This window comes from Tympanuchus pallidicinctus, unplaced genomic scaffold (genome assembly GCF_026119805.1).
Source record: "Tympanuchus pallidicinctus isolate F22 unplaced genomic scaffold, pur_lepc_1.0 scaffold22, whole genome shotgun sequence".
In the NCBI taxonomy this organism is placed as follows: Eukaryota; Metazoa; Chordata; class Aves; order Galliformes; family Phasianidae; genus Tympanuchus; species Tympanuchus pallidicinctus.
The window spans coordinates 10,874,544-10,889,809 of record NW_026294739.1 but is presented as its reverse complement, the minus strand read 5'-3'; the positions used below and the strand labels follow the sequence as shown (position 1 = coordinate 10,889,809).

The window sequence follows — 15,266 nt, the reverse complement described above, 5'->3', positions numbered from 1 at the left end:
TCTGCTCTGAAGAAGCACATCTTTGACAAGGAGAAAGAAGCAAAAACTTCTAGTCATTCCTAGTCTTTATCTCCTGTGATGGGAAACTTCTTCCCAATCTGAAAGGATTTGTTCAGTGCAGAGTTGTTCAGCAACCAAATTTCCCATGTCTGTGAATAGGGCTGCACTGCTCCGTGACTCCTCAGTGCCCAATGACAAGCTCCCAGGCAGTTTTACACAGCCAATTTTTCACATGTTCCACTGTGGGCTTTGCATTTACTAATAAACTCAATACAAATTGTGTTCCTTCTTGCACGTATTCTTTTAGAGATCCTCATCAGTATCTCCCTGAGCTGCGCCCTCCAGAGATATAAATCTGCTCGGTGTGCTTCTGTGGACTGCTCCCAAGTGTCAGGACCTGCAGCAGCAGAGTAGAAATGCTCCCCAACACCTCGCCCTGCTCCTCCGTGAGCTCTGCTTAGGCTCTGCCATTTTGCAGCCATGCATCATATCTGTCTGCGGCTCACATGTGCATGATCTCCATGGCGACTTGGGCACTCGAGGTAGAAATACGAGCTGGTAAGTCAAGGTTATCCTCCCTCCTCCCTCTTTGCTCTCGGTGCAATGCGGGTAATTGTGCGTTACGTGTTGGCATGGACGATGCTTGCCCGCAGCAGGACGCAGACAGCCCGTTTCACTTTCCATGTCTGTTTAAGCACTTCTCAGTGATCAGCAGTGAAGCCCAAGGGGTGTGGAGGGGCTGCATGGAGCTGTTCCCAGGGGTGAAGTCCTGGGGAGGGGAGACTGAGCCCCACAGGGAAGTGCAGGGAAAAAGTCCACACAGCCCATTCTGTTTCGAGCACGAGATGTGTTGTGTGGGTGCCAGCAGTGGGAAGATGCAGCTAACATCTCCTCTGTCCTTGCAGCATACCTGCAGAAATCAAAACATAAATATTGAATTATAAAGGCAGAATTTGTATTGTAGCAGAATACATACATACATTATAAAGTGGAGTTGCAGCTTTAATGCGTTCTGTTTCCCAGTGGGTACATCGAAGTTTTACCTCTTTGTATGCACAAAACACTTCTTCCTCTTTCCATTGGTGCAAACGACTTGAAATGAATAATGTTTTTCTTGTTTGCTAGCATCATCTCCCCCTGTTGTCCATCGACATAAAATGCAGTGTTCTGGAACATGAGAAAGGCAATACGTTTCCTCCAGTTCTTTGTAAGCTGATATGAAGTAGACAGACACCTTCTGAAGTTTTGTGCATGCTGTGCTCTTTTTTTCTTTGCTGCAACAAGAAAAGCCTTTTCTTTTAACCTGGCTTCCTTTGAAGAAGTAACTCAGGAAGCTTCATGGCCTCTCAAGGTAAGTGCATCTATAGTCCTTATTTTTAGATCATGTTTACAGAAAACTACAGTCTTGTACATTTCCAGCAATCAGCAGTCTGATGAAATGAGAGTTTCAGGCTAAAACCACAGCAGCCAAAGCACGGTTGTTTGGGCTTCTTTTAATTTTTTAGTATTCAAGAGGCTCCTAAGGAGACTAAAATCTATTCTGGAGTGTTATTTGAATAAAGTGCATTACAAAATGTTTGCATCTACATTCAGTCAGGAAATGGTGCTTGTATCTTTGTGCTTAAACCTGTCAGTATGGTCTGCATGGGAAGGGCACATTCTGATCCAAGATTCACACAGATTTCGCACTTCTTTCCTATTCCACTCTGAAAATATGAAATCAGAAAATGCTTTTCACTTTCAAAACTGACTAGAGTTTTGCTGGAAAAATAAATATCTGAAGAATAAATGAATGCAACCAGATTACTTCTTTCTAGGTTAATTTCTGTCACGTATTGTCTTTGAGCTGCAGCGCTTGGCTGTTGAGGGCTGTAGATAAACACGGGAATACGCTGCTCTCACAAGCCATCAGCATTCATTTTTTTCCATGCAGTCAAATCCAAAAGCTAAGCAGAAGGGCACAAATCTGTTTTTTCTTAGCTGAATGCAACCCCACAGGGATTGCCCTGGTGTGACGTACGGAGGCAGATGCTGGCCCAGGGAGCTCCAGCAAAGTAATACTTATCCCTTTATTTCCCCACCAGATACTTCAGACATTTCAGTATTTATAGCACTAGAAGTTATGCAGCAGGAAACGGATTTTAGAGCATTGTTGTACTCTTGGAATATACGTTTTTCCCCGAAGGGAAAAGTATACGTTTTGCTTATATTTAGCCATGTAAAAGAGATCTGGTTCTGTATATTTTAATGCACAGTACTTAACAAGAGCAACAAAATAGTCATGTTCTGTAATACAGTTTTCATAACGAAGGAACTTGGTAATATGCTTCTGTTAGGAACCAGTACCTCTGCAGATTGCTCACTGCATCATGTCGTAACTTTTAAGTTCTCCCGCACTGTAAATGAAGTAGGAAGCAGCCATGAAAATAGACAAAGCCTCAAAGTAGCTTAGGTTGTCATCAATATTTAATGCATTTACGTTTGATTTTTGTATAGCTTAAAATTTGACAGGTAGAACTGCAATTTGTTGTCTTTTTTCCTTTTTATTATCTGAGAATAACACTAACACTCGGCCACTTCGTGGCATTTCATGTAACAACAAGAGTTACGGCAGTAACAGAACCCTGTGAGGTAAAATGATGCAGAAGAGCATATAAAATATTTATCTGCCAGTTATACATTTTTAAAAGCCAGCTACAAATTCAAAGGGGTTTCTTCTTCCTCCTGTGGTCTCTGGCTTTGAAGGAAAGCAGTGGCTGCAAAGGCAAATTAAGATCAAAATATGATTAAACGATGAATCAGCCACAGTGGGTTCAAATAAAGCTAAAGGACCTCAATTAAACACACAACTGCAAAAGGCAGCTTCAGACCTAAACCCAAAATTCCTTCTGGAGCTCAGTCCATGCTATGCCTGAGTATTGTCACGTAGGAGATAAAGATGGTTTGGTGACTGTTTGCTGCCGAGGCGGAGGGGCTTGGTTAATGCGAGGACTTACCATAGATGTACTGAGAGCTGCAGCTGGCACGTGGTGCACGAGCAGAGCCAGTGTTATTGCAGCGGTGGGAAGGTGCTGGCACTGAGACCAGCTTGCAGCAGACAGCCAAGGTGCTTGCTGCTCATCTGAGCTTAGATGCTGGTATAGGCACAGGCAGAATGTGATGCTGGTGTCCCAGTTCTACCGGCTGCTGTTTGGCACTGCTCATTTCTTTTTTTTTTTCTTCTTCTTCTTTTTTTTTTTCCCCCCTGCAGAATCTGAAGGACAAACAAACCCAGTCTTTAAGGACTACCTCCCTGGTTCTTCTGACCTGTCAGAGCAGGACAAGCCTGCTGAGCCTGCAGGCCCCTGGAAGCAAGCCTCACACACGCATAACTTACCACCTGGATTGGAGTACCTGAACCAGGTCCAGAATCTTTCCCAATGCTGGAACTGTTCTGTTTCATCATGGACTCCTTTGGTAGTTGAGGGGTGGGAGTGTTTGAGTTTTTTTCTTGGGGAGGGGAAACTGGATATGGAGAGGCTTTTCTGTTGTTTGACATTTACTATAAGATAAAGAATGTACAAATTATAAGCTCTTCTTTCATTGCTGCTATTCATCTCTGCACAAATCCATTTGCTGTGCATGCAGCTCTCCTTGCCCCCAGACATGATTTTCTTCTCTCTAGGACTTTTCCTAAGTCATACTATGACCCCTCTCATTGTCCCTCCAGTTTCTTTCCAGCTCCTTAAGGGAAACCAGTGCCAAATTCCTGGCTGACTTCAGAATTTGTTTGGTTGATTAAAACCAGCAGTGTGTGAGGGAATCACACCCCTCTCCCTGAGGAACATGGAGGTCTTTGGAGCAAATTCCTCGTGCCCACAAGGACAATGCTCTCCAACTGAGAGGGAGAAACAAGTTCTCAAGTTGACGAAGAGAAAGCCTGAGCAGCTGCAAACTTGCACCTCTGTTTTGGGCTGTGAGGCAGAAAAGGGGCAGTGCCCAAACAGTGTACAGCAGAAAAGAGGGAGCTGAGGAGTAGTTATGAGGCTGTAATTCTGATGCATGACTTGAGGGTTGTATTTAAAATATGCTTTTCTGTAGTTTTGTATAGAGGCAGAAATTGAATGCATTTTCTATTTGGAACATAAGACAGTTAACAAAAGTGGGAGACCTTTCAGAAACCATCTTTCATGTGGAGTTATGATTTTCATTTCATGGAGCCTGTGCACAAAATGATATGTGTTGTCAATTACAGGAGCATTTGTTCACAGACTGTGGAGCTACATTTTTTAGTTGAAAAGTGATTGTGATAGTCAATACTTGGCAGGTAACACATTCAGCTTTCTGCATGAACACGAATTACACCTTACCTTTATCTGTACAACGTGGGTAAGCAAATTCTATTACTCCATTTTATGAAAGGATTACATCTGACATAAAGTCTTCATTCTCAACTCAATAACCATGTCTCTGTGCTGCAGCCCTTACTAATTACTCTCAATTCACTCCTGAGATGACTCCTGGTCCTTGTGTGTTTGGGTCCCTGTGAGACTGCATTTGTGAAGGTAGGGCATCAGCCTGGCCCTCAGTGTCCCCTTTTCTGGCCAGAGGAAGACCTGGAAACCCACGGTCTGCACCAGAACTTGCAGGCAGAACCTCTCATGTAAATGGTGGAAAGTATTTCTAGCTGAACTGGGGATTTTTAATGGAGCATACCATGTTTGCTTCTGGTTTTGTGTGCATTATGGATGTGGGTTCCCAATTGGAGCAGGCACAGAGAAGTGCCATCTAAAGGGCACAGGGAATAGAGAACTTGCTTTAAAACAGGACTGCAATTTTTTCATTTTTATCTAAAAATAAAATTCTATCAGAGAAGGAACTCTGACAGCTGTCATCCCTGGAAGAGAAAACAACCTGTGCGGGAAAAAAAAAAAAAGGCATTGTTTTAAAGAATGATTTCAACAGAAGAAGGATTATATAGAAAGTGGCTGTGAATAAATAGAAGATAACAAATAGAAATGAGGTTCTGGGATTATCTCCAGCAGGAGCAGGGAAGATAGCTGGATAGATTTATTTGAGAAAGTTGAATATATTTCTTAATAAGGCCATAACATACTTGCCTCTGAAAGCAGGATCCAGCCCCAGTGAATCTCATAGAGATCCCCACAGCGTTATGCTAAACAGGAACTCTAGGGCACAGCGTGTAGCACTGGGTGAGAGGAACAGAAAACTGTCACTATGCAAATGCACACTGAAGTCAGTCGGGCTGAGGAGCGATGGGTTTGGCTCTTTGAGGTGCTTCAGAGCCTGGCGATAAACTGCCTCTGCCCTGCTGAACTTGCTTTCTATAATCATCACAAATGTGTCGCTCTAAATAATTTACTACAAAACAGGTTACCCGAAAAAACGTGATTAACTTCCAGATTGAAGCTGTAGTTCTGGGAATTGTGTGGGATCCACCTCAAAAGTGATGGATCACCCTTTGCCCAGAGAAGGAATAGATAGAAGAGACCTGAGAATTTTCCAAGCAGCTCAACCTTGTGTTGTGCAATAATTCAGGCTTTACCAGTTTTGTAAGAAGCTTCTTAGTTTAGACTTGGTCAGACTGATGTTTTGTAAATTTAGTGCGCACAAAACTAAATGCTAAGAGTTAGCTTTGCATAAGGAATTTTAGCACATTAGAGCTCAAGAGTACTGAGACCTATGTAAAGCAAAGGGCTTTCCATGCTTTCAAATACAAACGCAGAATTTCCTTAATCCACGAGTGCCTCAGTGAAAGATGCATCAGAATGGTTGCCTTGCAGAAACAAGGCAAAACAAACAAGTCAAACAAATGGTGCTGCCTGTTGGCTAAACATTGCCTATGCTTTGTTCACAACAAACTGATATGCAGTGCAAAATCACTCTAAGTTTTTAGCAGTTCAAGCTCATTATTTTTCTTTCCTCCATGAAAGCCTGTGTGGGGGAAAGAAATCCATATTAAAATCAATACTAAAATATTAAAATAGCTCTGCCATCTTTAACCTGTTTATTCATTTTTCATCAGCAGAGCTCTGCACTAACTTCCCATGAGCTCCAAGGCTTCTCATATCTCATGAAATCTAAATGACAAACAGCAAAGCTTCTTGGGAGAAGATTTTTAAGTCCAAATATTTTTTATTATTTCAATTACTGGCATGCACATTTTAGAGATTAATGAAAGGGATCTGGAAGTTTATTTATTACCAGCTTTTCTTTGCTGTCTAAACTAGCTGCAGGAGATGACTGGAACTGATAAATTGCTACAACAGTTTGAATGTGTACAAGACAATATTTATCAATTGTGAAATATACATATGCTGGAGAGCTGTGACATGCAGGTCTGAGATGTCTGTCATGAGCTTTCTGTCTTCAGCTGTGAGTAATGGCAAAATTCAGCATTAGGCGTCTGATGCCCATCTGGAATTTAAGGAGAAGAAACCAGCAAAGCCTAAAATGTCACATAAAACATACATTAAAAAGTCACATAACGTTGGGAGGTAGGCTGAAATTAAGGTTTCGCAATACTAATTATTATTTTCTAAAGCAGAGCATGTCGGAGGGACAGTAAGCACAGAAAAGTGGCAGTTTGTAACCAAATGACAGGTGAGGATGGTTTCAAGCAGAGGGTTTCTTTGGGGAACTCTGGAAGGAATGGAATGCAAAGAGACAGGTGATCACCAGCAGCCCCAGACCTTCTAACACCCACTAGCTTATATTTTTGTTCTTTCTTTTTGAAACAGCTTGACCGGATCATTATTCATCAGCAGGTGGAGCTCCTTGAAGGTATGCTGTTAATAACTCTTGTACTCCAACTACTGCTGTCTCTAAAGGGCTTCCAAGCCCAGCTTCATGCTGACCTTCCATCAGGCTTCCAGCATGGTGTTAGTGTGGTGAGATGAAGAGAGGAAAGTTACAGTGCCCAAGCCCTAAAATCCTTCCCTCAAAGTTACTAGAGATTCAATTTTTTCCATGGATTGGAAAGATGGTTATTGTCTTAAACAATGATGAATGTGCTACGAGTGAAGAAAGTAAGGAAGATCAGAAAGCATTAAATACAGCATAATAGTTTGATTTACATGGTTCTGCAAAATTTCACGTTCAACAATTAAAACACCTTAAAATGTATTCCTCAGTTGTATTTCTCCTATTCGAGAAGTTTTGGCCTGATTCTTGGGCACCTCTCTGAGTGAAAGTTGTGTCACTGAAGTGGGATAACCTTGTATCAATGTTTTTCACAGTGTGCAGACTAAGAAAAGCCAAAACCAAAACTCAGTGTATGAATTCTGTTTTGTGATATGTACTGCAGTTTACAGCAGATTAAAGTATTTGATCTAAATGTTCTTTCAAAATAGAACTTGACATGATTATTTCATTATTATCATACATTTTCTTTATGTCACCATTTAAAAACAATTTTTAAACAGTCTCTGTTCATAGTTTTTTAGAGTAAATACCACAGAGAAGACTGCAGCTGTAAATATGTATGCAGAGCAGAATTCGGTGAGTCTTGGCAGAGGCTCTTTGTAATCTAATCTTATGCTAAGGTAACATCCAACTTGTTTGGCTTTTTTAGCCATACTTGGCACAGAGACCTGCAGCAAATATGAGATTAAAAACCATTTGGGACAAAGAGTTTACTTTGCAGTGGAAGAAAATGGTTGCTTCAATCGTAACTTGTGTTCACCTATAAGGTCTTTCACCATAAGGATTGCTGATAACACTGGCCGAGAGGTGATTACAGTGAATAGACCCTTGAGATGCAACAGCTGCTGGTTCCCTTGCTTCCTGCAAGAGGTGAGTGTTGCCTAATTGCCTTTTGTTCGAGCATCTCACTGCATGTGCTCTGCATTAATTAAGCCTTGCATGACCTCAGTGAGGATGGCAGGAAGGAATTCCCAGCTGTGACCTAGCCTGGGCTGCATGGAGGCAGCTTCTTTTTTTGCTTCTGCACTTGCTGATGCAACACTTTGAGTGAGAGAAGAACCCAAAGACTTTCCTTTAGAAGCGATTATTGATAAACAAGGCCCTTTGTGAAGTAATTTAGAAGTAACGTGCCACGCATGCCTCTCATGGGCATCCCAAATAGACTCCTGCATCTGATAACACAGATCTCCCTCTGTTTAGGGCGGCCCTGAGCCGCTGCTCACCCAGCTTAGACTGACATCACTTAGTGCTGTGGATGTGCATCACTCACTGCAAGCACAGAGTGGGAAGGAGGGACTTTTCCTGGGGCTGGCAGTGCAGGCTGGCCTGGGAAGCAGCTCTCAGGAGAAGCTGGTGTATTGTGTCAGGGCTCCACCTCTCCAAGGCCATGGAAAATTGCAAAAATCAGCTGCTTTGAGTGAAAAACAGATCCTATCAAGAATAAGATCTTTTCTCCTTAATTTTGATTTGCATTCATAGATATTATTTTATGAAAATGTTTTGTAGAGAGACTTTTTACCTACATTTTCAGTTCTGCATCCAGATTTTCAGAAGAAAGAATCCTGGGTAGCACAATTACTGCAGAAAATAGCCTATGGGATACTCACACATTACAGGCTTTTTGTTTTTCACCACAGTGTATAACTTCTATGAAATCTTACGTTTGATTCAAAATGATAGCTTCTAGTGCAGCTTTTGAGTTCTCTATTGTTCACTGTATTTAAAAGCACCTTAGATGTCCTGTTCGTGATTTGGTAAAAATTATACACAACTGCATTAAATGAATAGTTTGTAATTGCATAAATGATAAAGTATTATGGAAAAACATGCTAATATAAAATTAGTTTATAAGATTTTATTCTGTTTTGTTTGCTAGTTAGAAGTTCAATCCCCACCAGGTACAGTAGCTGGTTACGTTGTACAGAACTGGGACCCGTTTCTGCCTAAGTTTACAATACAGAATGAAAGTAAAGAAGATGTACTAAAAATAATTGGTCCATATGCAACTTGTGGCTGTTTTGAAGATGTTGACTTTGAGGTATGTTACTTATGAGTGTTAAGAATTTTACGGTTTTGCTGCTTTGAATGAAATTTTTAATCAAAAACCCTGTCATTCTACTCTTAAAGACATTACGTATGTTGCAATAACTTGGGAACAGAATCACAACCATGTGCACTGGAGTTCCAAACTTCTACATGCAGATTTCTGCAGATGTCTTCTGGATGGGATTGACAATTCTGCATCCATTTATCTTCATTTGTCAGGACAAAAAAAAAAAAAAAGTAATTTGGAAGAGCCTTTGAGATACTTAGGGTATGAAAGAGAATGAGAGACTGTTGAAAAAACTGTGAACAGTTTTCTGATGTAAACAAAGCTCTTCCTCTTAGTTACATAATCATAAGAGAACTTCTGTGTTTCTAGCCACATCAGAAGACTTAAATAGGTAATGTTCCTAATTTTGTTATTGTGTGAGGAATTTGCAATCAAGAACATATCTGTCAGTTGTAGGAGACAGCAGACCACAGCAGTGCTGCTGCTGTGACTTGGAGCATATCTGAATCTGAAAAAAAAAAAATCCTCGTGAAAGAAGAGCAAAAGTGGTGTAAACTTGCTTCCCCCCATTTTTCTGTCAGCTCTGACGATTCTGATGTCTCCAAATTTGCAAGAAAGATTCTTTCTTGTATGCCATCCCTATAGTCAAATCTGACACTCGTAGAGCATTTCAACGACAAGAAGAAAAGAACAGCCTGACAACTATAGAGTACTCTGCATGTCAGGACAGAGTCATTAATTCTGTGGAGATATAATCAGTGCGTATTTGATTTATTTACATCTAGGCTTATTCCTTTTATTTTATTTTATTTTTAAATTGGTGCAGGTAAAAGCCCTCAATGAAATGTCGACGATTGGCAAAATTTCCAAGTACTGGTCTGGATTTGTAAACAATGTCTTTACCAACACTGCCAACTTTGGGATCCAGGTCCCAGTAGATCTTGACGTGAAAATCAAGGCAGTGATGATCGGTGCATGCTTTCTCATCGTAAGTATGAAAAATCAAGAGGTAGTCAAGAGCTGGACAGACTGCGACCAAAGAGGTCCTTGCTGTTGGCTGTGACCTGACAAAGGCATACACGCAGTGAAAAGTCAAACCATTGCCTAAAAAGAGCTTGTGCTGCTTTTGACGCTAACATGTTAATATTCATGTGCAATGGTTTCAGCCGTCTAGGATTTGTACAACACAAAATATACATAAAAGGGCAAACCTACTTAAATTACTCACTGCTCTAGAATACCAGCAACCTATATATTTTGGATTTATTAGGTTAAAAACATAACTCGTGTTACTAAAGATTTTTGGATTGTCTTCTGACATTCTTATTGCTCAGTGGCAGAATAATAGAAAATGATTGACTAATCTAATTAATTTATGTAACAAAAGCCTACAAGCACGACTTCTGATATTAATTGTTGCATTTTTGTACTTTCGTTACCATTCACTATTTGTTTACTTGTAGGACTTAATGTTCTTTGAAAACTCTCTGGATGGCTTCTAACAAGATGACAGAAACAATAAAATATGCAGAATGTGTTTCAGTAAGTAAAAATGAACATAAATTGATCTTCTTGCTTTGAAGACTTATATGTTAGATACTTTCTAATTCTTTTTCATTTTCTTCCAGAAATCTCTTGAGCTTTGGACATGATTTTGAACTGCACAAATCCTTGTTCCTTATAGGAAAAGAAAGGGAGCTAATGATGTTGTTTATTAAAATATATCTCTTGTAAATAATAATTTCCCACTTACATTTTACACGCGTTGTAGCTAAACATATACTTTTCCCACAGAGCACTGTTCCAAAGGAACAGTGCTATTCTCTTCTTTCTCTTTTGATCTTCCTGCATGGGAAATCATGAAAGATTAGACGAAGCCTTGCAGCGTCACTGATGAAAGTCTCTGTTTAAAGAACTCTTTGATGCTCTGTGAGTGCTGGTACCAGTTACTAACCACATGAGGGTGTGTTGTGAGGGATTTGGTTTAGCTTTTTCATAATTTTAGAAGTCATTTTCGGATTTGTTATTTAATTAATAGTAACAAACTGAGTTTGAAAGCAACAAATATAAAGACATCACCCAATGGGAAGTTCAACATGGTATCTATTTCAGTGAGTTGAAAGAAGGGATGTTTGCTTGCAATTTATTTTATGGCAAAGATTTATTTAATGAGCTGTGGCCAGAAATTAGGCTTCCAATAGTAGATGGGGGAACTTAAACTCCATTCAGAAAATGTGGACTTTTGCTGTCTGTATTGAAGGCAGGCAGTATGGTTTGAGAAAGTCCCCTATGTGAACACGAATCACTTAGCTTTTGACCTATCTAATGTGAAGCATTTGTGCTCCTCTCCACTCAAGAATTTCATTTAGAAGTTGTTTTTTTTTTCCCGCTCTTTGTAATATCTGATGGTTGATAACTTCTCAATTGGCCTTGTCTGAGGCCATCCAAGAGCAAACACCTCCTTGGAACAGAATTATCTTTTCTCTTTGGCAAGCTCAGGTATTCTCTATGGTAAAACTGTGCAATAGGAGTTTTCTCTGTTAGGTAAGTTTTACATAACTGCTCGCTCCTGCAGTCACAGTATTTCATAATACTGTTCCTAAGCATTCATGCCAACACGGGCTCTTAGGGACAACCCGGGGATTAGGTCCAACCAGCACAGATTCATGAAAGGCAGGTCCTGCTTGACCAACTTGATCTCCTTCTTTGATCAGGTGACCCACCTACTGGATAAGGGAAAAAGTTTTGATGTAGTCTACCCAGGCTTTAGCCACTGTTTAGACACTGTTTCCCACAGCATTCTCCTGCAGGAGATGGCAGCCCATAGCCTGAACAGGTGTGCTCTTCTCTGGGTAAAAAAACTGGCTGGATGGCCAGGCCCAGAAAGTGGTGGTGAATGGCATTGAATTCAGATGCTCCTCAGGAGTCAGTTTTGGGGCCAGCCCTGTTTCAAGTCTTTACTGATTATCTGGATGAGGGGATTGAATGGATCATCACTAAGTTTACAGATGCCACTAAGTTTTGGGGAAGTGTTCATTTGCTTGAGGGTAGGAAGACCCTACAGAGGAATCTGGGTAGGCTGGTTTGATGGACTGAGGCCAGCATTCATTATATACATGCAAGACATAAACAAAAACATTTTGTTGCAAAGTATTTCCTGTATGAATTTACTTATGCTTCTCTCAAAAACTTCAATGAGTTCTTCAAGAAGCAGAGAAGTACCGTAAAATAATCGTGGTAAGAACAGTTTCCAAGGGGAACACCTTACAAATCACCTGGAATGCTAGATTTTGAAACACAAACTGGTAATTCAATTCTTGTAAATAACCAAACACATCAACGGAAGGGAGAGGAGATGATGAATAATTCATAACAATGAAAAAGAGCTAAATTTATCAGGTGATTAATTCTCAACAAATATTTAGACTAATTTTAATTTAATGTTCATGGGTATGAATTCAAACACAGTAAATCCAGGAAGCTGCAACTAACGTTCCCATAGTGAAATTAACTCGGGAACGTTCATAGATTTAAGCAGTATGTTTTAGATTATATACCACACTTAGGTATTTATACACATTTACATATGTCTTGAAAATAACTGCGGTTAACAAGCTCTGACAATCATCATTATTTGTTAACCGTTTCACTACCAGCTGTCGCTGTAATTCCTAGCAGCGCTCAGGCGGGGAGCGCTGCTGTTTCCTTTCCCTGCGCGCTAGCAGTGGGCTTCGTGGGCAAGAAGCTCCCTCCTGTGGAAATATATGGTTTTGCAGAAGGACACAGGTGACGCCAATTTGCTTTTCTCACTAATGTAATTCCGTTGAATTCAGTCCTTTCACTCCTAAATTCCCCTAATTCAAATTGAGAAAAAGAACCAGATTCCTATTTTATTTTATCCTTTGAAATCGCTTTGCTACCTTAGACACGAGCAGCTGTCCTTTCAGCCACAGTCTTGCTTCTTACACCAAACCATGCTCTTGCACTGATGCTGCGCACAGCCAAATGCAGTGCCTGCTGAGACCAGCAGCTCCCTTGTTCTTTGCCACTTTTCACTCCCAATGTCCAGCCTTCTGATATCCCTTAACAAGCCAAAAACATCTCTGAAACAAACGTGTCCAATTCACATTGAATTTAATAGAGCTGTCTTTACCCACAGGGCCATCAATGTCCTTGTAGGTTAGCAATGTGTGCTTGCACATGTTTTCTTCTATATTGCAACCAGATGATGGAATTGTAGTTCTTGCACTTACTGATTTGGTTGCTGTTTTTGTGTGTTAGTCTGGAAACTTGGAAACAAACAAACAAACAACACCACTTGCATATGTGTATGTATGAATGCCACGTTCAAACCCAGTGGCAGCCTCTGGTATGATCCAGAACTGCCTCCGTCTCTGGACAAAGCAAAGCATGGGGACTGTGACAGCTCTTCCTACCAAGGAGAACTTCCTTGGCAGCCTGCTTGGCTTTAGTCCTACCCCTCAGTATCCTGGAAGAAATACAGTGCCAATGCCAGCACTTTTTCAACTAGAAACTCCCTACTTATATGAGGATGAGAATTCAGGTTCACCAAAGATGGAGTTTGATGTGATATCACCAAAGAAAATTAACATTATTTTAAAAAAAATAAAATCTGCAGCTGTGCAAGCTTTCTTACTAACAGCAATGTATTTCATATTTTGGGTGCTCTTTACAAAACTCACATTTCTCAGTTCCCCAGTGGCTCCAATCCCCAAAGAAGAATTCAGTACTTCCCACAGGCACAGGTACAGTCTAAAGTAAAAGCACGTCCTGAACTTCTATACAGAAATACTTTTGTTCTAGTGAAAACCTTAATTCAGCCAAGTGACCAGTTTCCCGCTCCATAGCTAGCTGCTGTGTTGATCTGTGTGATATGCAGTTTTTGTGCTCAGTAGATGGCAGCAACAGTTCATTAATAGAATGGCTTTCACAGACCACAAGGTGTACTCAGGACACTGATTAAAGACCAACACACTTTTAACCTCTTATTTCTCCCTTAACTGAAGATTTTTTTTTCTTTGTTGCCTGATATGAAACCTTTGGTACAAGATGCTGGCTTGTTCTTATCACCTGCTTTTTATAGCTGGATTACAGGTGACAAATATCTCATGAGGTAACATGGGCAGGAGCCAGTCTATGTCAAAGAGAGCATTTCCTTTGGTCAGCCTCAAACCTATCTTCTGCACCTGGAATATCTCTCTATCTTCCTCGGGTGGAGGGAAAAGCTCTGATTCCAGGGCACTCCCCACCTTCTGCAGAAACAAAATGCTGTGTCTAAAAGCAGCTGCTTTGTGGTTTGCTCCCTAGAAGAACGGGGACTTTCTATGGGTAAAATACCTTTGTTCCTGTCCCATATCATCATGGTGCCTTGCAGTGTGCTGTCCTGGGGCAGAGGATGGAAACCCCCAGTACTGCCACAACCCCAGATGACAACGGTACCTGGGAAGAGAGTGGCAACACAGCATCTCTGTAAGCTCTGAGATCTTCTGGTTATCTAATATATTGGGGATATGAAAGTATGTCTCTTTGAAGATGTTGTACAATCAAAAAAAAAAAAAAAAAAACTTTTTAATTTCCTTGTTCTATAATTAGACAAATGTGGAAATGATCCCAACGCAATGTTTTCTAATTGAGGTAAGTGCTTCCTGTATTGAGAGGAAAAAAAAATAATAATTCTTCCTATTTGACTCTCTTCTTAGTTGTATTGCTTTCTTTTCAATTAGGATGATATATTCTAAGTTAGAATCATGCATATTACTTTAACTCAAAGAGCAGCTACAGGTTTTTATGTGTACTTTTCTTTCCTGAAAAGTAGCACCCTTGGTGGGGCAGGGGGAGCTAAAGCTTTAGATCCTTAGGAAAAGTTAGTCCATATTCTGTGAAAGGAGATTTGTTATTTTTTCTGGAATGCAAGATGTTTCGTTAAAAACCTCTCTTAGGAATGGCATCTTCAAAAGCAAATCGCTCCCATTAGCAATTGCCATGAGACTGACTTGTTTATTTATCAGCAGTTAATTCCTTCGCTCCTCTCACATGAAGCTAAGAAATCAGTTTGCAAAAGAGATGAATACTTATTTTTTGGACTGAGACAGCCCAGGCTAGATACAATTTCCTGCTTTCCTTTCCATATTTGTTAATGTTCTTTTATTAGCACAATACTAACCTTTCACAAAATAAAGTTCAGATGGGCAGGTTGATGCATGCCCAGTGATTGTACCCCGAGTACATCAATTCCTTTAACTCAAAGGATAGGAAATTTTTGGGATTG

At 40.4% G+C, this 15,266-nt stretch overlaps 1 protein-coding gene across 2 annotated transcripts in view; it reads left to right on the top strand.

The window, feature by feature from the left end:
- PLSCR5 (phospholipid scramblase family member 5) overlaps positions 1–12,651 on the top strand; it is a 76,988-nt gene extending 64,337 nt beyond the window's left edge. Inside the window, exons 2-10 of one of the 2 annotated variants that reach the window (XM_052686028.1) lie at positions 308–558; positions 1,126–1,351; positions 3,251–3,402; positions 6,741–6,783; positions 7,574–7,794; positions 8,801–8,962; positions 9,804–9,965; positions 10,441–10,519; positions 10,606–12,651. In XM_052686028.1, the coding sequence (XP_052541988.1) occupies positions 1,339–1,351; positions 3,251–3,402; positions 6,741–6,783; positions 7,574–7,794; positions 8,801–8,962; positions 9,804–9,965; positions 10,441–10,479 (792 nt within the window). In that variant the 5' untranslated portion in view covers positions 308–558; positions 1,126–1,338 and the 3' untranslated portion in view covers positions 10,480–10,519; positions 10,606–12,651. Of the gene's footprint in view, positions 1–307; positions 559–1,125; positions 1,352–3,250; positions 3,403–6,740; positions 6,784–7,573; positions 7,795–8,800; positions 8,963–9,803; positions 9,966–10,440 lie in introns of both variants that reach the window. The other variant, XM_052686027.1, reaches the window with a different exon arrangement.
- The last annotated feature ends 2,615 nt before the right edge of the window (positions 12,652–15,266 follow it).